The sequence below is a fragment of the Camelus bactrianus genome, chromosome 1, assembly GCF_048773025.1.
Source record: "Camelus bactrianus isolate YW-2024 breed Bactrian camel chromosome 1, ASM4877302v1, whole genome shotgun sequence".
NCBI lineage: Eukaryota > Metazoa > Chordata > Mammalia > Artiodactyla > Camelidae > Camelus > Camelus bactrianus.
The window spans coordinates 109220683-109244634 of NC_133539.1; the positions used below are offsets into that span (position 1 = coordinate 109220683).

General features: G+C 52.0%; 1 protein-coding gene across 1 annotated transcript in view; it reads right to left on the bottom strand.

Annotated features, from left to right (window-relative positions):
- EPHB1 (EPH receptor B1) overlaps window positions 1-23334 on the bottom strand; it is a 408429-nt gene extending 385095 nt beyond the window's left edge. The window contains exon 1 of the mRNA XM_074370913.1: window positions 22843-23334. Coding sequence (XP_074227014.1) covers window positions 22843-22900 — 58 coding nt within the window. The 5' untranslated portion in view covers window positions 22901-23334. The remainder of the gene's footprint in view (window positions 1-22842) is intronic.
- Window positions 23335-23952: the final 618 nt, after the last annotated feature.

Consider the following 23952-nt stretch of genomic DNA (forward strand, 5'->3'; position numbering starts at 1 on the left):
CCAACTGCCCCATTTTTTGATTTTCAAATTTTTTTAATTTTTATTGAAGTGTAATTTATTCACAATGCTGTGTTAGTTTCAGGTGTACAGCAAAGTGATTCAGTTCTATGTGTGTATATATATGTATGTATTCTTTTTCAGATTCTTTTCCACTATGTTATTATAAGATATTAAATATAGTTCCCTGTGCTATACAGTAGGACCCTGCTGTTTATCTATTTTACATATAGTAGTATGTATCTGTTAATCCCAAACTCCCAATCTGTCCCCCCAACCCCACCCCTTTACCCCTTGGTAACCATAGTTTGTTTTCTGTACCTGTGAGTCCATTTCTGGTTTGTAGATAAAGCCATTTGTATCATTTTTTTAAGATTCCACATATAAATGCTTCTCTGTCTGACTGACTTCACTTCGTATGATCATCTTTAGGTCCATCCATGTTGCTGTAAATGCCACTATTTCATTCTTTTGTATCCACTTGCCCCATTTGAACACTGTCTTTCCCCTTCCCTTTAACCAATGTTTTCCTGGAGATGCTGTCCAGAAGGAGCCATTCTGCTCTTAAGATGTGGCCTCCAATTCTGACCGCCCAACCTCCTTGCCTCCAGCTGTCCCAAACACAGGGCAAAAAGGGACACTCACTAGGACCCCAGGGGCAGGACGGACAACGCGAGCTGCCCCAGGCCCCCAGCTCCACGCTCCCCACCTCAACCTCTTTCTCCTAAAGAGAAGCATTGTTTCTGTTTACATTAGAACTTCTCACTCCTGAGAATCCTCAGAGAGAGAAGGGGGCACAGGCATCCACCTGAAACAGGCACAGAGCCAGGCTGTGCCCTCAGTGCCTACGGTTTGAGAACATGTTTTCTTCTGAATTCAGTCTCCTGAATTCAGTGGTACACCATCTAGCCTTCCAGTATTTTAGCTTTGGGGATTTCACATCTTGTCTTGCCCATTAGGGTTTTGCCCCCTTTCTTTCACCATCATTTTTATCCCTATCTTTAATCTTTACTTGAACCTCTTTCATTTTTCACTAACTCTTTCAAGCCATCAACCAGTTCCCTGGTTTTACCATTTTATTCTCACTTTTAATTTCCATACATTCTCAATTCTAACCCCTTTTCTTCACATGCAAAATCAGTCCCCTTTTACAGCTTATCTGATTTTTGCTCCTTTTTCCAGCAGCGGGAACAGCCGGTGTGAACGTTGTTCGGAGGTGGGAGCGTGGGGAGCCTCCGGAGGAGAGGAGGCAGCCGGCCTGGGGGGTGCGCTGCAGGCGGCCAGACAAACGTAAATAAATACAAAGCAACTACCAAGAACCTGCTGTTGAAGAAGTACTCAGGCCCTGGTCTCTTGTCTCCATGTGGAATAATCTGGGTAATTTTTTGCCTTCGATCAGAGTCCAGCCTCCGGGATCTGAGAAGTTGCCCCTAAGCATCTCTTCCTCCACTGCATAAAGGCCAGTTTCTGGTGTAAATGCAGGAAGGAGGGAGGGAAAGGAAGGAAAGGAAGGGGTGAGGAAGGATGAAGAGAGGAAGGGAGGAAGGGATGTTCTGAGCCACCTGTCCCGTGCCTGGACTGCGCAGAGGCCGTGGTGTCACAGCAGGGACACTGCCACCTGCTCTCTAAACCTGTGTCCTCTTCCCAGACGGAAGCTCACTCCACTTCCCAGCTCGTGTCCAGTTGGGACCATGAGAGGAGAGGAAGTGATGTGTCATCTCCAGGCTGAGACAGATGAGGGCAGTGGGTCTCCTCCTCTATCAGTGTGGGTCCCCGCCACTGGTCTCAGTAGACTGTGACGTGAGACAGAACTCAACCAGTATCTTGTCGAGTAACAGACTTGGAATCAGTTCTTACAGCAATTAGCTGACTCTGGCCAAATCAGAAATGGGCACCAGGGGTGTCCATCTGTCCTCTGAGCTGGGACCACCCTGGCCAGGCTCAGAGCAGGAGGTGGGGGAGGCAGGGATGGGCTAGGGAAGGAGACAGCAGTGCTCTTGGACGCCCGTCACAGGGAAGCCCCCAGCAGGGCAAGGAGGAGCGGAGCAGGGCTGCAGAAATCTGTAGGGCAGCCACCTTGCCCACAAGAAGTGTCCGAGCAGCCTGCGGGAGGCACAGTGTGGGTGCAAGGCGGAGACCCAGCCCCACAAGCTCAGGAAGGGGGCTGGAAAGGGACACTTGGGGAGCCACCTGTTTGAGAAGTGGGTGAGTAGGAGCTCAGGTCTAGGGCCTCGAGAGACGTCTGTGAACCTGGCTAGATGAGGAGAGACCCTTGTCTGTCACCACGTCCTCCAGCCCTGGACTGGGTTGTCGGCCTGGATCCTTCATCGTGGGGATGACCGCTGGGCCTGCTGGGCCAAGGAGCTGACCCTGTCACCAGAACCAACTGCTTCCACTGTAATAGCAGAGGCAGCTTGCATTTCCAGCACACAGGCCAGTTCTGGGACAGGGCATCTCACACACAGCTCAACAGCCCCTCACTGGAGACCCCAGAGGGGAGGAAGCTGGACCCCATCACCCTCGTTAGACAGGGAATAATGAGGTGGCCTTCCAAGACCACAGCAGCCGGTCCTCTGACTCCAGCATCACATCTCTGCTGGGGAGGCATGCCTTCAGTTTAAGGCCACAGAGGGCCCCCACATGGGCCCATCCAGCGTGACAGAGAAACAGGTGCCACCCAGCACCATGTGATCCTACCATATCCCCCGCCTCCGGCCATCTGTGTTCCTCCAGCCGAGCCACGAGCTGCGCTGGCCATGGGCCTGGGGACACAGCTGCGAAGAGCATCAGTGTGGCCCTTTACGGGATGAGAGCTGTGCAGACTCTCGAGTAGCCTGATGGGTATTCCCCCTGAGCACAGCAAGGCCAGGAGAGCACTCCCCAGTGCCCCCAGTTCCTGGGGCCACAGAGACGAGGTGTGTGTGAGCTGAGGCTCTAAAACTTTATTTTTCATTACGAAAAACAGGCAGCCAGCTCACAGGCCAAAATTTGAAGATTTGGTTTTTGAAGACATAGCATTAAAATATTTATCTGGTTGCTGAGGGTTTGGTACCCCCTTAAATTCTCCTCTCACCCTAGCCCCAGCATGGTGCTTCCCTGTCCCTGCAAACTATAATCCTGGTCTAATGAGAAAAAGTCCTGGAGACGGGGTGGGAAAGGGAGCAGGGGGCCACAGGCCCTCTCCTTACTCTGCTGGGGCTGCTGGGACTTTATCTTGACCTGCTCCTCAGAGGGTCAGTGATGTGGGAGGCCCTGCTGCCCGAGGCTGGGGTCCCTGGTCACACTGTGTGATGTCAGGCTGCTGAACCTCACCCCAGCACACCTGCCTGAGTATCAACTTTTCAGAGGCTATTGGAGCAGACAGGACGGAACCACACACCATCAATATATGGTCCACACAAGGTATTGGTAGGCAGGGGAAAGACTTAGAGATCAATCTTCCTGGAGGAGGTGGCCTGGAGGTCGGTGCTAAATGAAAAGAGACATTCAGGAGAAATAAGAATAATGGCTAAGCAGATTATCCCATTTACCTTTCACTACCATCTTAAGAGGTAAGGACTGCCACCCCCACTTATCAGACGAATAAACTGAGGCACAGAGGGGTTACGTAAGCCGAGGTCAGAATAGGAATTGCAATTCAGGTTTGTCTGACTAACGGTCTACAAAAGTGCTTCAGAAAAAATAAGAATTCTATCCGTACAGGAAGCAATTCAGGAAAATCTGGGAGACGAGATAAAGGACCAGGTACAGAGGATGTGGTTGCTGGCTCCATCACTTACCTCTGGCTGTTACCAAATTTTGCTAAGTTTCAATTCCCAACCACACCCCCCCTAAATATGTACTGATAAATAAATACAGTAAGATATTAACAGTTGTTGAATCTAAGTGATCATCTGTGGATGTTTGCTGCACTATGATTTTTCTTTATTTTCAGAAATATTCATATTAAATTGGGAAAAAACAAAATGTCCCCAGGTCAAAATTGATATATGACCCCATCAGAAAAAGTCCCTGGCATGAAAATGTCTGAATAAAAATAGCTACGTCTAACAGCTGCACCAACCCTCTCGCGGCGCTGTGAGAATACAAATTGGTTCAGCCTTTTCAGAGGGGTAACTTGCAACATCCATCAAACTTTTAAACAAGACACACGTTTTTAAATAACCTAAAATAATGCCATTTGCAGCAGTAGGGATGGACTTGGCAATTGCCATTTTAAATGAAGTAAGCCAGAAAGAGAAAGAAAAATACTGTATGATATCACTTATATGTGGAATCTAAAAAGAAACAAAAAGGACACAAATGAACTTATTTACAAAACAGACACAGATTCACAGACATAGAAAACAAACTTGTGGTTATGGGGGCGGGGGAGCAGGTGGGAAGGGATAAATTGGGAGCTGAGGATTTGTAGATACTACTATGTATAAAATATACAAGGTCCTACTGTACAGCGCAGGGAACTATATTCAATACCTTGCAGTAGCCTATAATGAAAAAGACTATGAAAAGTAATATATATATGTATAACTGAATCACTATGCTGTACACCAGAAATTAACACAACATTGCAAATCGACTATACTTCAATTTTTTTAAAACTTTTAATAGAACAGAAAAAAATAAAATCTCCCCAAATTAAATTAAATTAAAAAAATTGTAGCAATCATACAGGAAAGTTGCATGAACAGAACAAGAGAAGCCCCGTAGAGCCTTACCCAGACTCACCAATTTTCAACATATTTTGACATTTACTTTTTTGTTCTCTTTCTACATGTGTATTCTATAGTCTATTAGAATATAATATATTGTATTCTAATAGGCTATATATATATATTTTAAAGGATATTATCTTATTTGATGACAATCCAATTGTTAAATTTGGAAATTTTAACATTTTTATAATACTTTTATCTAATGAGACCCCTCTTTCCTTAATTTAGGGAGTTCGTTGTCAATTGTCCAAATACTGTTCTTTAAAACAATTTTTTTTTCAATACAAGATCAATAAAAGATCATGTGTTATATTTACTTGTCGTCTTTCTTTAGTCTTCTTTAATCTGGAGCTATTCCTTTAAAAAAAAAAATCAACAGAAGGTTTGTTAAATTGCTTAAAGAGGCCACTCCCCTCATGCAAAAGTTTTAGAGTCTGGGACTCCTGGTCAAGGCAGGGATGAATTCAATCAGGGGGACGCAAGGCCTGAGATTCTGCATTTCCAAGTGGCAAACGGGCTTACCTGCCCACACCCCGGTTCACAGACCACACCCCGAGTGTTAAGACCACAGAAGACAGCTGTGAAAGCTGGTCCAGACCATCGCAAAAAGCATCTTGCTTTCCTCTAGGTGAACCTTTGTTGGCAATGTCAGCTGGGCCCTGGGACTCAGGAAGCCACAGTGATGCTGAGTCTTTCCTCACAGGAAAGAAAAGTCTTTCCTGGGCTTTCCGGAGCCAGGAGATCCGAGACAGAGGGGTACAGGTCACAGAAACAGGCCCAGGGCTGGGAAGCCTGCCTGGAAGGGAAGTGGATGTTCTGCCTCTCCTACCAGTAAGAACCCTCTATTTCCTTCAGTAGGTACCCCCTCCTTCAGGAAGCCATCCTGGTTATCCTAGCCACTTCAATCTCTCCGTTCTCTGACGACCTACTGCACCGACCTGGCTGTGCCACTGAGCACTCACTTGACCGTAACTGCTGTTCCATGCACTTGCCCTTCCTTTTCCACTGCCATGCCTCAGCTTCTGCTACTTCTCCTGTGACAGCACCCCACCACTCTCCATCTCCACATGTTCAAGCTGCAGTTTATTCCTGAGCTTCCCCTAAAATAGATCCTTTCAAGGGTGGCTCCTTTTCAGAACCAATTATCCAATCAGATTCCTGAATATGAACCCTGAACCATTAATTCAGGTCTCTCTACCCAGCTCCAGGTGTGGTGGTCTTGTCTTCACAATGAGATCTAGGTTTCCTATGCTGCTGTCGCTTTGTTTGATACGAGTCCCTGGTTTTATGCCATGGTGGCTCCAGCATCTCTCCCTGAGTGACAGTGTGCAGTGTGATAGGGACCCAGGCCGTCCATCCATCCATCCGTCCATCATTTCCCAAGTGCCTCTTCTGGGCCAGGTCCTGGGGTGGAAATCCCAGGGGGCCCTCAGGTAGCGGGGCTGCCTGCCCTGCCCAGAGCCAGAAGTGACGCAGTGCCAGCAGCACCTTTGCTGGCGGGCACTAGAGGTGCTTGTGAGATGTGCCTTGGGGCCCAACTGAGCACATCGATTTTTGATGACACACGGCAGGCTTCCACATCCTCGTCATGTGTCACCTTCCCCCTGATTACAGTGATCACTGATCATCACCATGAAAATAACAGCAAATGCAGCTGAAGGAGACTGAGAAGTCTGTGGAATCCTGCATTTGTCATCTAAGTTCAGAACTGAGCCAAAGTCATTCTCCACGGCTTGGATGCAGCACGAACTGGAAGGGCTGGGAAGTCTCTCAGGACTGAGTGTGGCCAGAAGAAAGGTAACAAGCCACCTGGGTGCCCTCTCGAGCTGGCTGGGTGACTAGCCTTCATGGGGCATCCTGTGAAGATGAACCACACTTTTCTCCTTAAAAAGAAAATGCCAAACCAAAAGATCCCTGTCAGAAGACAGCCCCCTCCCCGCCACCGGAGAAGCAGGATCCAAAGGGATGTCTGCCTGATTTTGCTGCCACCAGCATGGAGGCCCGGCTCCTCCTGCAACTCTGGGTTGGGGCAGTGCCCAGGCTCTCCCCCGCCCCGCCCTTTATACCCAGGAATGTGGTGGAGACAAGCTTGGAATTGAGGGGTGACACGTGGGAAATAAACACAGGGTAACACAGTCCTGGACCACCTGAGTTATGGACTACAGAAGAGGCTCACACTCTCCCACTGCAAGAGCCCACCGTCCAAGGTCCTGGCTCTGGTCTGGGGATGCACTGCTTCCCTGATAACTGACAACCACTTGTTGAGATGGTCATGGCCCACCCCTATCCCACCTCCAGGAATGAGACCCAGCAGGTGCCAACCTATGGTCTTCTCAGCACAACATGGCAACCCCACAGTCCAGCCGTAGTAGGGGTGAGGTTCCTCTGTCATCACCAAACAACCACACCAGTAAGAATGGACCCAAAACAGACAACTTAACCACCAAAAAATGGACAAAGAAGCTGACCATCTCTTTCACCAAAGAATATGCACAAATGGCTAAGAAGCACATGACAAGGACATCATTAGCTATCGAAAAGTACAAGTGAAACCATGGGATGCCGCCACGTACCCCCCAGAAGGGTTAACATTCCAAAGACTGACACTAACAACTGCTGGCGAGGATGTGGAGCAACGGGGACTCCCACACTGCTGATGGGAACGCGAAATGCCTGAAAACCAAACTGGCAATCTCACATAAAAATAGTCACGGTTACTGTATTATCCAGCAATTCCGCTCTTAGGTGTTCACCCAGGGGAAATGAAAACCCATTTTTCATTTTGTGTCTTCACAAAGACACGTACTCAAACATTCACGTTATTGATAAAAGCCAAAAACTAGAAATTAGAAGGAAATGGCCACTCGTTGTTGAAAGGATAAAGCAAGCATGGGTATCAATGAGATGGAACACTTCTCAGCAATAAAAAGGAAGGAACCACAGACATGGGAGAAGATGCATCTGAAATGTATTAGCTGAGTGAAATGAGCCAAGCAGAAAAAGACTGCACACTCTACAATTTCATTTGTGTGAAATTCTAGAAAAGGCAGACCTGTAGAGCCGGAAATCAGATCAATGGTTGTCAGAAGGCAAGGGAAGAGGGATAAAGGAAGGGGATGACACAGAAGGGATGAGGGTGATGAAAATATTCTATGTCATGTTTGTACGGTGGCTACGCACCCATATTCATTTGTCAAATCTCACGGAATTGTACACCTAAAATCAGTGAATATTACTGTATGCACACTATACCTCAAGAAAGCTTATTTATTTAAGAAATGGACTGAGATTCCAGGAACTATTTTCAAATCTGGTGAATTCAGTTAAGTATGGGCTAGCACAGCCATGCTTGTCAAAATACAGAAATCTTTCCACACTTACCGGTGAATCACCACTGCCTGATTCCGGTTAGCCTTATGCCTCATGCCTGAACTGGACCCCTGAGACCACCCTGGAACCCAGCAACTAAAGGCTAATCCCAGCCAGCAGGGGCCCTCCTGGACCAGCTAAGGTGGACATCTTCTCAATTGGCCAGTGCCACTCCTGGTAAAAGTTGAGTGGAGAAACAGATGGTGCCAAGCTGTGCTCTAACTCAGGGGAGGGTTGGCTAATTTGCTGCCAGGGTTATGCCGTTAAGATTGTGCTTTCTGAACAAGAACGCAAATGATTCTTGGGGGAAGAGGGGAGGACTGTGAAAAATCTTAGCTATCATGATGGTTTGTGGCCCCTCCAAGAGCCTCAGTACATAAAGAGAGGTATAGTACATCTGCGGTATTAACATTTCACAGGGGATGGTAGGAGTGGTCAGGAAAAAAATGTCTACAAAGGCTCCTGTGGGGCAGGGGATGGGGGAGGGTTGGACAATGAGAATAATGTTGGGAACACTGGTTCAGCTGCAGGACTCTGTGACAGAGAGCCATGACACCATAGAGCCAGCCTGCATCCAAGCGTGGAACTCCCCCCTGATGGGTTTCCCTACGCTCTGGGACACCATCTTTGGCACTGTTAGGTATAGCATTGTGAGCTGGGAGGATGCCTGACAGACGAAGTGGCCACATGAACTCCTGTGATCCTTCTTTACAGGACACGCTGTCATGGGACTCCAGTCGCTCACGCTCCATCCTATGAAAGCCTACAAACCAACTCAACTCAGCAAACTCTCACCACCATGCAGCGAAGCCCAGGCCATTAAGACGGCTACAACTGGACTCACACTGAGGTCTACAGGGAGACAATTACAAATCCGAGGACTTCCATCCCTTTCTTCTTGTCATCTTTGCTTTCGGAGCCCCTGATGGCAGAACCGCACGCAGCAGGTTGGTAGTTTCCGGCGGGCGTTAGGTAATGAAGGCAACCTCCTGATGAGAAGCATTAAGCACAGTAGCCGAGTCCCCTGCTTTGCTGAGCTCAGCTGAGACAGAGCCTCCCTGGGCAAGGCTTGCGTTGTGAATTTATACGTAATGACAATACTATAATTGTTCTTCCAGTCTTTTCCACATATTTAATAACAACGTGAAGTGGGAGTCGCAGAGGTCAGCCTTATTGGAGAACAAGCTTCGTTCTTATTGTCCTTTCCTGAATAGCATCTTCCATCTGCCAGCTGTTCCGTGCCAGAGAGCCCCGGTGGTGGGGGATTGGTGCTGCTACAAAAGCAGCACCACCTAATCGGGGTGGAAGATTCTAATTTGCTCCACAGTCCCGGGCCACTGTCAGCATCATCTGCATAAACACACCCCCCTCCCGGGGTTTCCCCTCCTCCGCCCAGTGCTACCCGCCACTGCTACAAGTGCAGGAATGGAAAGAGTCCCAACTGCCAAGACCAGAGAAACAGCTGATGTACATGTTTGCTGTATTTATTCAGACAATTACTCCCTGGTTAGGTGAGAAGTGAAATTCCCCAGGACCTCAGAAGAAGAGTCGCATGTCTATGCTTAAAAGAACAAATCTTACTTTAAATCTATCCTGAAAGTTCACAATAGTTGGCAAACAGGAGTCACTCTTGTCAGGGTGCAGTACATGGGTGGGACAAGGACCAAGGACGAGGAAGCAGCAGTGCCCTGAGCTCCCGCCCCAGATCTGTAAAATGGACCTGATTCACTGCCTGTCTGAAGACAGGACTCTCCTCCAATGCTGCTATCTGTGATTCTCTTCCTGAAGATATATATCACAGGGCAGTTTTCAGGAACCAACTGGGAGCATTTCAAGCACAAGGGTCTTAGAAGTCTGCATGCTCAAATCGGGTAAGGAGGAATTGCATTGTAATTCAGAACCTGTGTGATGTTGTGAGTGACTGTGCTTCCTGTCTGGGCAGGGCAAGGTTTGGTAACTCAGGTACCATAAAAGAGGGCGATGAAGCCCTGGCAGTCTGTGTCAGAGAGCAGCTTTGTACCTAATCCGGAGGGTATGATAGTTGCTAAGGAACCATTCAGATGCAAATGAATTGGCAAATACTTAGCAGCAAGATATCAGAAAAGGGTGGGGAGGGGATGCTTTGAACAAGTTAGTCAGGTGAGTGAAAGGAAAATTACTTTCTTCTGATTGGAAAAAGAAAACCATGGGTTTTCATGCAGAGCACAGCATTGTACTACTGTGTTTAAAAAAAAAAAAAAAAAGAAAAAAGAAAAAAACCTGTTCTTTTTCTGCTTGGCTGGGAGTAAAGTTGGAGCCAAGAGCAGGGAACTTGGAAGAGCAAATGGAGTCTTCCTCTGATGAACTCTAAGCAGATTTCAGATGCCTCTCTCAAAAGAGAAAGAGACATCTAAGGTTTGAAAGGGGAAGTCTGCAAAGGACTTTGAAGACCTGCCATCTTTATACAAGTCTCAAAACCTAGACCAAAAGTACCCGGAAAACTGTGACTAAACATTCTACTGACACAAAATGGATATTCCTGGTGAGACTAAGCCATGACTGACAACTGGGGGGAAATGAGGAAAAATGAGCCCTCTTGTTGTACCTCTGAGTTTGCTCTCTTTCATTCTTGCTCTCCAACGAGCACCCAATTCTAATGCAATGGTTAGGTTGAGATGTTGTGGGCTCCATGTTGGAAGCCAGAGAGTTACAGTGAGAAGCAGGGCCCCTCACTCGTTTCTTCATCTCATCCCAAATAAGAACCCTCTTTTTTCAGCATCTAGTTGAGATAGCCTAGTTGTAAAATCATTCTGCCTTTAGCCAAACTTCCCTGCTCTCTGCCTTTTCATCATTTGGAGTCTGATCACAATGCTCAGGAATGCAGACAACAACCTCACTGAGAAGGAAGCTGTTTGTCCAGCCACCTCTGGGTCCCCTCTCCTGGGTTTTCACTTTTCCTTCACCTTCAGTTTCCCCAGTTTTTCTCACATCTTCCACCAGGACCATCACAACCACAACCTCTTTCTGCCCTCAGAGTCCATGTTCTTTCCTCTCTTGCACACGAGCTTTCCATTATGGTCCAGTGATGCAAGCAGGCTGAATGTGTGAGGCAGACTGCATCCCTGCCCAGCACCCTGACACTTCTCTGGGGAGCCAGCCTTCCTCTATCTCAGGCCTGGTGGCTCAGACAAGTCTGGCCTAACCATCTCCTCCCAGCTCCAAGGATGGGTGGCCATGTGCCCCAAGCCTGGCCGATGAGAGCATTTCAACTTCCCAGTGAGAGAGCCTAGTTCATGGAGAGGCTTGAGACTCGATGGAGCCAAGGAGACAAAATTTCCAGGGCTTTTTGCTAGAGCTACTGAGCGTGAGAATTCCACTTTCTGCTGAGGTTTCAAGAGGATGTGAATCTGAGCTGCCAGCGGCCACATGACCATCTGCTGGGAGAGCCTGCTGGAGGATGAAGTCAACGTAAACGGCTGTGCTGACTGTTTCCCACTGCCCCCTCCAGGTCCATTCTCCACCTTTCTTTGCCCTTTTCTGAGCCTCGGGAGACTGGCTTCCACGAACCAGGCTTCCATGCCCCCTGCCTTCCTGTTGAATTCATCCAATGGGAGGTGCTGGCAGGAGATGAGAAAGTGGAGGAGAAAGAGTTTGGGGAATATGATGCCCCACCCCCTGCATGGCTTAGACGGAGGCTGCGCCCCTCTATTCACGTCTACAGCTCCGGCCAGGGAGCCTCCCCCGTGCTACAGCTCTTGCCAGGTCCGGATGCCATCATCCCCTCCTCTCACCCCTTCTGGCTCCCCACTCTCGCCAGTCCCTGAGTGCATCCCACCCTTACTGTCCCCTGAACCCTGTTCATACCTTCCCTAAAGAGTGTCTTCACTGCACTCTCCTCAGCTAGCCCTTTGAGAATGCCAACCGTTTTCTGCCCAGACCTTGCCTGACACAGACACAAAGCTAAGGAATGAAAAAAAGGGGGACTGAGCCCTAAGACAGCATCGTGGCCCCGGATACCATCACAACCTAAGTCTCCAACTGTCCAGTAATAACAAGTGCCAGTAATCACTCCTTACCCTTTGCTTTCCTTTCCTCCAGCTTGAGCTGAACATGTTTCTACAACCAAAGATATGGCTAATAAAAGAGGTAAAGCCCGCTAGAAGAGGAGAGGGCTAGAAGTCCACCTTCATGAGGCGGAGAGTCGGAATGACCACGGGTCTTGGATCCCCACCCTCACCCGCCCCTACCTCTATCTGACAAATTGCTACCCAACCTCCAAGGAGCTCACCCTGTGTCTGTCCCTGTCTCTCTCTCTCTTACACATGCACACACATTCCTGCTGCAAATCCTTCCCACTGGAAGTATGACGCTCTCATTTGGTTTCTCCTCGTCGCTACATGTAACCATGTTACCACATCTAGCAGACTCCATCATACTCCTGTTACAGCTTGTAATTTGCATGGCTCTGTCTCCCCCACCAGTCTGTTAATCAGTGAGCTTCTGAAGGAAAAGCAGTGTCTTCTTGACCTTCATGTTCTCCTCTCAAGCGCAGTGTTTCTCTTGTAGACGCCCAATAAATGTGTTCTGTAAGAATATTCATGACCCTGATGGCTCCCAAGCCAAGCTGTCAGTTCTGTCTCTCAGCCCCCATTCCCCATTTGCATCTTGTAGAATTTGGGCTTTCAAGACTGGGTGCAGCTCAGCCCTCCTTGGACACCCCAGGAGGGGGCTGCATCCTCTCTCGAGGCAGCCTGCTCCAGCTTGGTTCAGCTTGGCTGGAAAGAATTTCATAATCAAGCCAAAATCCATCTCTCACACACAGCAAAGCTAAGCCTGCTTGGCAAGATCACCCTTCTCATATTCACAGAGAGAGACCTTCCCTTCCCCACCCTCTCCCCTCGTTTTCGGTTGCCCAAGCCTGCACCCATCACTCTCAATCATCAATCACCCTGCTTACTTACTCCCTTTACAGTACTTTCCTGGAATTACAGTCTATGTTGTTTGTCTGCTCAGTGACTGTCTCACCACCAGGATGCTCCCGAGGGCTGGGTTCCCCTTCCTTCACTCTGTTTTGCGCATACTGCCTGGCACACAGTAGGAAGTTAACAAATATCTGTTTGATGTTGAATGAATGAGATACCGTCTCTTCCCCCACTCCCCAGCTTCTCCCGAAGTCCTCTCTAGTTTTTTCTGCACCATTTGTCTTCTATACTTCTCCCAGGTTATTTGGGTTATCAATTCCTGCATAATACACCAATCCAAACCCTAGTCGTTTTCAACTTTGACAATGTTTATTTTGTTCACAGATCTATAATTTGGACAGGGCTCAGGGAGGAAAGTCTGTCTCTTCTCATTTAGACTCAGCAGGGATGGCTGGAAAGAAGGGGCTGCAACCAACCGAAGACGCACTCATTCGGATGTCTGGCATGGAAGGCTGGCAGGGGGCTGGGATCTGAGCTCGGGCTGTGGCTAGAACATCCACACGTGTCTCTCTGAGTTGCGTGGGCTTCCACACAATATGGTGGCTGGGTCACAAGGGCAAGCATCCCTGGTGAGAGGGTGAGAGAGAGAGCAAACTAGCCAGAAGCTATAATGTCTTCTCTGATCTCACCTCCAAAGTTTTTGCAAGATCACTTCTGCCAGATTCTATCCATTAGAGTGAGTCAGAAGGCCAACACATATTTAACTGGAGAATTAGGTTTCATATTCTGATGAAAAGAGTGTCAAAACCTTTACAGGCCTGTTTTAAACTACCATAGAGGACATGATTTCAGGTTTTTATGTGTTCTGTTGATCTTTTCTTTCTTTGTGTTCATCAGTACAACACACTTTGGCCACTACCTACATACCACGTGCAGGGGATACCACGACAATTAAGGTAGAGCCCCACCCTACAGGGGCTCACAGAGCTGCGGGGTACCCAGAGAAGTCAACACACCACCACAGACCAGTGGGCGGCAGAGGCGGCTGTGGTGGGGACCAGCAGGCCACCGAATCCAGCCTGGGGCTGGGAGGAAGGCTTCCAGGAGCAGGTGACCCCTATGGCAAATTCTAAAAAGTAAGTTAGGGTTACCCAAGAAAAGCTGGTTAAAAATGCAACACAGGCAGAGCAAGCAGGGGCAGCCCCAGAGGCACAGAGCAGCAGAAGGCTCAGCTGGGCCCCCACACAGATGGGGAAAAGAAAAGGGGATGCCGGGGTGCGTGTACCTGAGCAGTGGGTGTGCATCAGTGCCTGTGTGGGGCAGGGGAAGACAGAGCAGCGGGAGGTGCTGCTGGGAAAGGAAAGGGAAGACCCAGATTGTGAAGGGTCTTGCAACAGTCCTGAAGGTGCGGGAAGAGGTTCACATATGTGCCAGCCAGGGCAAAGCCAAACAGCACAGTGCGGTCTGACACCCAAAGTACAGCCTGACCAGTGCCCAGCACAGGTCCCTGGGCACCCGCCCACAACACGGTAGATGTTCTGCTCCTGAGACCCTTCTCTTTGCCCTGAAGCTCACAGCCTGCACTCCCACCACCCAGACCACTTGCATGCATGGCCAGAGGGGCTGACAGCATCCCTGGATGGGCTCCCCTCCCAACCCTCCCTAGTGAGGCTCCTCCCTCCTCTCTCCCCTTTCCAAGTGCATTACCCAGCTCTAGCCTCAGCATCAATGAGAAAGCCAGGGGCAAAGGTCCCACCTTGATGTGCTGGAAAAACAGCAAGAGGAAAACAACAGAACAGTTAACCGCAGGGCCCAGCTGCCTCTCACAGATAAGGCATTTTCTCAGCCGCCACTGTCGACGAAGCTGCCTGCTATCATCCCCGGTCCTCCCGCTCAGCCCTGTCCATGGGTGTGGCCCTGAGGGGACCAGACCCTGTCCACTGAGACTAGGATGCTGAGGGATTTCTCTCTTCCCTCCTCCCACATATCCTGCCGTGCTCAGACCTGATGCTAAATCCCAGCATCCTCCCCTGATGTCATGGGTCTGCACCTGACCAGATGGGCAGAAGCTGCCAGAGCTCCGGGAGTAACACAGGCCCAGGCAGGGCAGGGTGCACAGGACAGAAGCCAGGTCGGCCCTCAACAGTGAACACCGGCAGCTGGCCCTTCCTCTGGAAGGCGGGCCTACAGCGGGAGCTCCAGGAGGCCCACAGCAACCTGCCCCCACAACACACACCCCCTGCTGCCAAGAGCCAGGCACAGAAGCCAAGCTGCAACCATCTAAGCCACACAGCTCGTCAAAGATCAGAGCCAGACAGACTCACAGCAAAAAGAAAACCACTAATGACCACAGTGGGGGTCTGATGGGTGGGGGCACGTGGGAAAGGCCATGTGCAAATAGGAAAACGCAAACTGAGAAGGAAAAAGGTTTTCCTCCAGCTGGAGGCACAGGCAGGGCAATTCCAGAGAGCAAGAGGAGAACCTGCCCCACGGACGGGTGTGGAGACCCAGAGCCGCATGCTGGGGATACCATGACAATTAAGGTAGAGCCCCATCCTTCAGGGGCTCACAGAGCTGCGGGGTACCCAGAGAAGTCAACACACCACCACAGACCAGTGTGGGCTGTGCTCCCACAGAGGGCAGCAGAGGTGGCTGTGGTGGGGACCAGCAGGCCACCGAATCCAGCCTGGGGCTGGGAGGAAGGCTTCCAGGAGGAGGTGACCCCTGTGGCAAATTCTGAAAAATAAATTAGGGTACCTTTGACAGCACCCGGCCGGACAGTGAATAAACAGCTGGTGCTTAATAAGTGCCTCCTGATTAAATTCGTGAGTAAGCAATGTTCAATGGAAAAGCACTAACTGAGAGGCAGAGGCCTGAGGAGCTGTCCAACTTATTTTGTCAAAAGTTCGGTTTGAATCTCAGCTCTCATGCCAGTAACTTACCCTCTCAAAGCCTCTCCTCCCTCACCTGGAAAATGGGAGAGCAGATGCTGGGACAGTAAGGGGTCGGGGATCAGCACATGGTAGATGCTCAAGGGGCCACAGCAGCTCAGTCCAGTCCTGGCTCCAGTGCTGCCAGGCTACAGAATTTCTGGAAAGTCTCTTCCCTTCCCTAAAACTTGTCTCCAGTCCTGCTCCGGATGAACAAGCCTGAGGCCCTGTTGGCTTCCAGGCTCAGTCCCAGGGACCTCAGACGCTAGTGCGAGGCTACAGCCCGGGGCCACGCTCCCTCACCGGCCCCTCCCCTCCTGGCCCCCTGCTTCTGCCCATTTCTCTGCTCATTATCACCTCCGCTGGGGGATGAAGCAGCAGCTCGAGGAGGTTAAATTCAAATCAGTCATTTTGTCACTTGCTGCCGGGGAGCGGGAGGGGCGAGAGGAGAGACAGGCAGGGCCTCAGGTGCAACCTGTGGGCAGAAATGAGTCCTGGTAATTCTCTGAAAACTTCCTATATGTTTCCACCTCAGCCCAGTTCTGCTACCGAACGCTCTGAGGGAACCTTCCAGGAGGGGACAGAGCAGCCTCCTTCAGCAGCTGCTAATGGTGTTGTCTGTAGGTGCTGGGGTGTCCTGTGCCTGGGAGGAACACCTCTACTGGGGATGGAGGGGGAGACCTGGCCTTTTTCATCACCTTGTTTCCCCACTAGTGGACGGAGCATCCGAGGTCCCCATCATCAGCAGGGTCCTTATGGTGCTGCGTAGGGCCCCAGATTTTCGGTTCTGGGGCTGACACTCCACGCTGCCTCGGGAGTGAGGGAGTAGGTGGGTAAGGTGCCCTTCCTAGGCTGTGGAGACGAAACCTTCTCTGTGGAAATGGACTAGAGGGGGCTGTGGTCCAGGTGCCACCTGTACCAGCTACACAGCCTGGGCAGTGACAGGTCCTGAGAGTGGGGTCTTCTCGAGCAGGGCACTAGGCTAAGGCCCTTTTGATTTTGGCCAGGCTCACCCTCACTCTCTCTGAGCTACTGTTGCAGAACCCAGCCCCCAGACTCTGAGGATCCACACCCCGCCCACAACTAGCCAGGGGGTCACAATGCTGTGGACTGCACTTCACCTACAGTTGTCAACCCCAAGCCCCCCTACTTCTATCACTGTTTCTACTCTGGGGTTTGCCCCCACCCCAAGCCCCTGCTACCCTCTCCATCATAACAACCCCTCCTTTAGTCTTTCAACAATGAGAACACTGGGTCCAGGGAGGGCAAGAGCTAACTGTACGTCCTGCTGCTTCCTGAGCCCTAGTTCAGATGGAAAGCAAAGAAGAACCAAGCTCTCCATCCTCCCCGCCTCCCTGCCAAGTGTGTTCCCATCTCTCTAACCCCCAGGAGTGATTAACAAAAGCGAGGTGGCTCAGACATCAGGTGTCAGGGACCTTTGATGGAGCAGGTGGCCCTGAGCTGGCCATTCAATCCCCCCACCCCCAACCTCTGAACAAAAACACACACCTGAGGGCCCAGTCTGTCGCTATAAGTGAAATGGCATCCATAAAAGGGGTTGAGAAATTTCTCATGCAAAATTGTGCTCTTAAATATGAAATCTCTCCCAGGGTGTTACTTTATTATTATAGTAATTTCCTCAGAAGGGCAGGCATCCAATACTCTGTTTCTCCACCACCTTTGGGGACATGGAAATCTGAGAGAAATATTCAGGTTGCTTCAGTGGCTAATGCAGAAGACAGAGACATAAAGGGAGCTCTTCCAAGGAATGTGGGCTCCTGGAAGCCGGTGCAGGGATGTGCCTCAGACGATCAGGTGGGGACAGGTAAGGGTCTCATGTGCTCACTCCACTGCTCTCAGAATGCACAGGATGCCCAGGCCCACATCTTTTGGGGACCCTTGTCCGCAACCATTTTTTTCCTTGGGAGAGCTGGCCAGGTCAGGGAGAGGGGCAAAGATGCTCGGGATCCTTCCTTATCAGAAGCCGTGCTGTTCCCAGCCCCACATCTGCATGTGTATAGAGTGGCAAGAGGGTGGGAGGTGGGAAAGAAGGGGCAGGAAGAGAGCTACAGGGAAACTGGGCTGGAGCCGAAGTGCTGGGATTATCCGAACATTTCCATCATCTCTTCTTCCAAGACCACGGAAATATGGAGTCCCTACTCATCAGTTAAGTACCCTATGGCCAGTGGCTGAATCAGCATTAGAGTTCTTCCCACCCATGGAATCAGGCTGATCTGAACCTTTCTTCAAGCAAAGCCTACAAAAATAGTAGAGTGGAGTGGTACAGAACATGGATTGCCTGGGTTCAAGTGCAGTCCACTTACTAGCTATGTGGCATCATCGAATTACTGAAACACTCTGGACCTCAGTCTTCTCATCTGAGAAATGGGAGAGGAGAATGGATAATAATACCTATGTGATTGGATTGTCTAAAGATTAAGAGAATTAATTTATGTAAAGCACCTAGAATGGCACCTTGTGTTAGGTGTTAGCTATTATCAGCAGTTCCTAAATGTACTGGGGCCAGGCTCCCTGCATCTGAATCGCCAAGTCCCTCTGTTAAAAATGCAGATGCCCTGGCCATTCCAACTCCCGAAGTGACAAGTAGAGCAAGACCTGCTCAGGATTCCTGACTGCAGCCTAATTTAGAAACATTCCTCTGGGCAAAGTTTTCAGGAAGCACCTACAACAGGATCTTCTGGGAGGCCAGAATGTCAACTTTCAGGATCTTTCCACACCTGCTGACCTTTTGGGAACAGAGTCCAGGAGTCTAGAATGAATTGCCCAGGTGCCACAAGGCTGCCTGAAGCCTGAGATGCCTTCCTGAGACAATACCCCACACTGCTGGCTTCCAAAATCACCTCCACCCTTTGCCCATGCTGGAAACACTACATTCTTAAACCTTAGCGTTTCTAGGAACTCTTGGGGAGTTAACTAAGATGATCGTCATAGTTTAATAATATGAATGTATCTTTGACTTTAATAGCATCTTCATTTTTAAACTAGTACTGGGGTGTCCTCATAACGTATGTCTCGTCCAATTTCTAAGGTTAGAATAGGTGAGCAGCTCCAGCTGGGGCAGCTCTGTTCTGTCGATCCAGAAGGTTCGGGCTGGGGCTGGGTCTTACCTCAGCAGCTGTCTACACTATCAAGACTTCTCTCAAAACAATTGCCCAGGGCTGCATTACCCTACCTCACCAGGATTTCACTCGCTGCTTCAGGGGGTCCCTCCGCAAACACTGAGTAATAGCCACCTTTTCACGACGCACAGAAAATAAAATCAGCTAATGGATAGAATTTTCTCCAATTTTACTTTTCTCCGCTAGACATTTTTTTCAATCTTTGGCGCCTGCTACTGCTTGCAGGCTCATGCACGCTCATGGATACCCAAAACAGATGCACTCGTAGCAAACAAATCTTCACAGGAAATGCAGAAACAGCCAATCACTTCTGGGCCTGGTAGCCTGTTACAGACACACAGGCTGAGCTTGGGGGTTTCCACCATGAAACCGTGATGGAGACTTAACTGTGTGCCGTGGAATGCAGTGCCCTTGCATTTCAAGGTAACTTATCCCACAAAGGGGTACTGTAACTCAGGCGTGTATGCATTCAGGCCTCAGGAATTCCTACGGAGAACCCACTATTTGTTAAGCCCTGAGAAATTTACCACCAAAGCAAACACACATGCAGGTTCAAGGGTGGCAAGTGCAGAATTTCACTCTGGGCCACATCAAAAGGCAGCTCTCCTAGGAGTGCTCTGGTCAGCCAGTGTCGCACACTGAGGCCCCCTGCATGTGTGTGGTCACTCACAGACGCCGGTGCTGGGGCTGGGAGGATGCTGTGAGCTGTCAGTGATTCCAGATCGCTGCCTCCCAGAAGGGCCAACGGCTTAGCCCAGAAATACTCCACTCTGAGGGCGAAGTGTCTGCTGTCAGCCTGACATGTCCTTCCTGCTGCACCTTGAGAGAATGTCTTCAGCCCCCGACCAGAAGGGCACAGGCCAAAGGGCAGCTCAGAGGAGGCAGCCCATAGATGCCAGCAGCCGGTCCTCAACAAGCTCTCAGACCAATGAGAAAAGGTGCGGACTGGAAGAGGCAGTTGTTTTCCCAGAGGCAGAAAAGAGGCCTCGTTCTGTGTCCAGAAGGCCTGAGGAAGTCAGCATCCCTGCCTCCCAGCCTGCCCTGCTCCCCTCTGAAAATAGACTTTAAAAGCCCCAGAGAGCCTTTTCCCTGCAGGCCAGAGCCACTGGCTGGAAGTGGGCGGCGGGGGGTGGGGGGGGCGGCAGGGAGGAAAGGGGCAGTCTCCTTCAGGGTGGGTCTCCCACTCTCTGGGTTAGCCAGCCCCTCCTTCTTCCACCCAGGCAGAGGGTCCCATAGGGCCCTGCCTGCTTCTGGTGAAGTGTCCCCACCTGGCCCGTGGCTACTGCTATCCCTTTGTCCTCACCCTGGCCCAGGCTGAGGACCAGCCTGGTCTTGGAGCTGCCTGCCTTGGGTGACAAGGCCCCACTACAATTCCACCAGAGACCCACGAAGACAAGAAGACAGATAGACACATAAGGGGCCAAACCAGCAAGGAGAGGCTCCCCCTGGCCACAGTTGCATGAGTGGGATCTGCTCTCTGTGTAGGCAGCTCATTGATTCACTTTTCTGATAATTATTCCTCACTCATCACAAGTGGAATGACGCTGGCCCCAGCCCAGCAAGGCAGGCGGGAAGGCGGCTCCGCGTGTGGAGAGTAGAAAATGAGCCTGCCTGTGCTCATTGGAGAAGACGAAGGAGTGAATGGTGTGTACTATCCCTGTGCACCGAGCAGGGACGCCGGGGCTGCTTTAATATTCTGCTGAATGTGGCATTTCTTTTAACCCTTGCAGGAGAGATGTTCAGCCCAGAAAGCCGGGCTCTTCTTGCGGGGCTAATGGCAAAGTTCCCTGGGCTGCGCTGAGGGAAAGAACACCGCCCCCACACCGTGGGCAGCACCAGACGCCCCAGGTGACAGGGCCGGTATACACGGCTGGCCGTGGGCACAATGGTACCCTTCCTGGGCTGCTCCAGCGAGCAGACAAGGAGGGCCAACCCAGGTGGGGTCTAGGGCGGAAACCGCGCGCCGCCAGACACCTGGTGTGTTCCCACACATCTGCCCTTCAAACAATTTCGCTCGAATGCATGTGTCCTCCTTCAACGACGCAGACCCAACGCCAGGACCATGCTCCCAAAGTAGGCACCTATTCTGCACTCCGAGAGCAAGCCACTGCCCCTCCAGGGGCCGCGAAGAGCGGCTGGCAGGACGCGCCGCCCCAGAGCTAGAAAGTCCAGCCTAGCCTCGCCCGTTGCAAATGCTCGCTCGCCCAGGTCGTCCTGACCGGTTTGGAGGTGTGCTTCGCCCGGCTTGTCCTAATTTAACCGCTCCCGCGCTTGCTCCCCAGTAAGGCAAACCCGAGCATCCTTTCTGCGGGATGTTGTCCGCGCTCCCCAATGCTCCAGTCCCTGCACGTTGCCAAAAGCACCCCGCCCCGCACAAAGACCAGCAGCCAGAAAGGGCAGTGGTAGGCGGAGGGCAGACAAAAAGCCACCTTCAGAAAAGCAAGAGCGAGCTTTCCAAGCATTCATCGCCGCACCCCCGCGCCGCCACCAGAACGAACGCGGGATATGGTGGTCTTCCCTACGAGGCTGGGTAATCTTAGACCCGCCTTAGAGCCAAAAAGCCCCTGCTTCGCTTCCAGAAGGGCAGTACTTTCCGGAGGGGTTGGGGCGCCGAACCCGGGGCTTGAGGGACGGGGAGGGGTTCCACTGGGCCACGGTAGCAGCTGGGCAAGGACCAGGGCAGTTCAGCGGAGCGAGCTCCCCGTCCTCGGAGTCCCTCAGTGGAGTTTCACCCGCGCCGGACACCGAGGCTGCGAGCTGGGCTGCGGCGCGCATCTCCCCGCACAGTTGCTTCCATCCCGGCATTAAACTCCTCTCTAGGCCGAGAAGCGCTTTGGGAAGGGGCTGCGGCCGCCGCTCCGCGGCGAGAAATGGGGCGGGGGAAAGGGCGGGAGGCGGGAGCGGGGCAGGGATTTCCCACAGGGATTCGCGGGCGCAGCCCAGCGCAGGGCTCCCTGCTGCGCCAGGCGCGGTGCCCGCGGAGCGCGATTTCCCGGCCACAGCGGAGGGAGGCACAGCCAAGGCTGAAGTAGCAGGGAGAGCGTCGCTATGCGTCGGCTCCCTTGCCGGGACGAAGGAGATACTGGGGGAGTTTCGGCAGGACCGAACACCCACCCCACCCCGCCCCGTTTTCAGGCTCAGGAAGTGACAAAGGTGTCCACCTCACCCCGAATGACCCCGAAAAGATGCAGCCCGCAGGCTCCCCGACCACCAGGCTGTCCCCCGAGGGTTCAGCCAATGAACTCAGCTCCTCTCCTTCGGCGGCCACTTGGGGGTACCGGGCCAGTGCTTGCTTCATCGGTCCCCGCGCGCAACGCCAGCCCGCCGAGCCCAGAGTCCTACAGTCCGCGGACCGCAAGCAGAGGAAAAGGAGAGGGCGCACGGCAGCCTAAGCGCATCTGTGGCCGGGATAGGAAGGGAGTAGACAGGCGCCCGCACTCCAGGGGCCGGACCGCCCGAGGCGTCCATACTTCCCCAACGCTCAGCTCCGCCGGAGCTAAGGAGCCTGCACCGCAATGCAGCGGGCTCCGCGCTCTCCAAGCCGAAGCTGCGGGAGACCGGGGCTGCCAGGGAGCGCCAGGGCGCGGGAGCCAGAGGGCTCCGCGAACCAGCTGCGGGCGCCGTAAGCCAGCCGGGGGCGCGCCTGTGGGTGCCGCCCCAGCCCCGCGCTCGGCCGCGGCCAACGCTCCCCAACCGCCTGGCTCTAGGGTCGCGGGATGCGGGCGACATGTAGCCGCCAGAGAAGCCCGGGTGATACAGCCGCCAACTTGCTCCGCGGAGGGTACGTTACCTTCCATCGCGGCCACTGCGGTTGCCAGGAGGAGCAGCAGCAGGCAATCCAGGGCCATCGCCGGCCGGCGGCTCCCAGGCCGAGCCCGAGCTGAGGCGGCCGCGCGGGGAGGGCGCCGCGTCCTGGGGCGCCGCTGCGCTCCCCGCCGGTGGCTTCTCCGTATCCTTTCGCGCTCTGGCTGGGACCGGACTCCCCGGAGCGCGGCGTGGGCGTGGGCGGGAGTGTGCGCGCGTGGGGCGGTGCGGGCGCGCGTGGGTGTGGGTGTGCATGTGTGTGTGTGTGTTTATGGGAGAGGTGGGTGTGTGCGTGCGGGTGTGTGAGAGGGCGAGGGAGTGCGAGCCGGGGAGAGCGCGCGAGTGCGTGTGCGTCCTAGTGTCACATTGCGAGCTACAGCCGAGCCTACGAGAGGACGGAGCCGGCCAGACTGACGAGGGAGGGAGCGGGATCCCCCACCATCAGCTCTCTCCCCACCCCTAACACCTCCTGTCCAATCAAGGAATCAAACCTGCAAAATTCCCCCGTCCAATCAGGCGCGAGCACCTCCTTACACTGGCATTGTTAGTTTAAGAAAAACTTTTGCTTGCAAGGCTGTGCGGGAGGGCTCGGAAGGCGCTAGGAGGGGTCCGGGCTCCCTCTGGTGGTGCTCCTGGAGAACTGCACCGGCTGGCCCCAGCTCTCCAAGCCCGGACTTAGGGGGCCTAGCGAAGGAGCAGGCTGAGGACTTCCCCTTATAGCCCACCAGGACTGGTGAGCTTTAAAATAATCAAACTTGTCTTTCATCTTCTCAGCGAGACTTACCCTGACCACCCTATTTAATGCAATCTGCATGGCACAGCCCCCATAGCACTTCACCTAACAGGGTATGGTTTTTACTAATCAGTTTTATTGTGGGTCTCCTCTTACTAGAATTCATTCTTGGGGTTCGTGTGTGGTTTGTTCAGTATGGAATGGCCAGTGCCTAGAACAGCGCCGGGCCCATCAAAGTTGATAGCATGTATCTGATGACCGAATGAATGAGGTTCAGAGAATCTGGGGGCTACAGCCCCAGTGTGTGCAGGGCACTGGATGTGCTTCCTGGCCAACTCCCTGCTGCTCTTGTCCCCCAGAGGT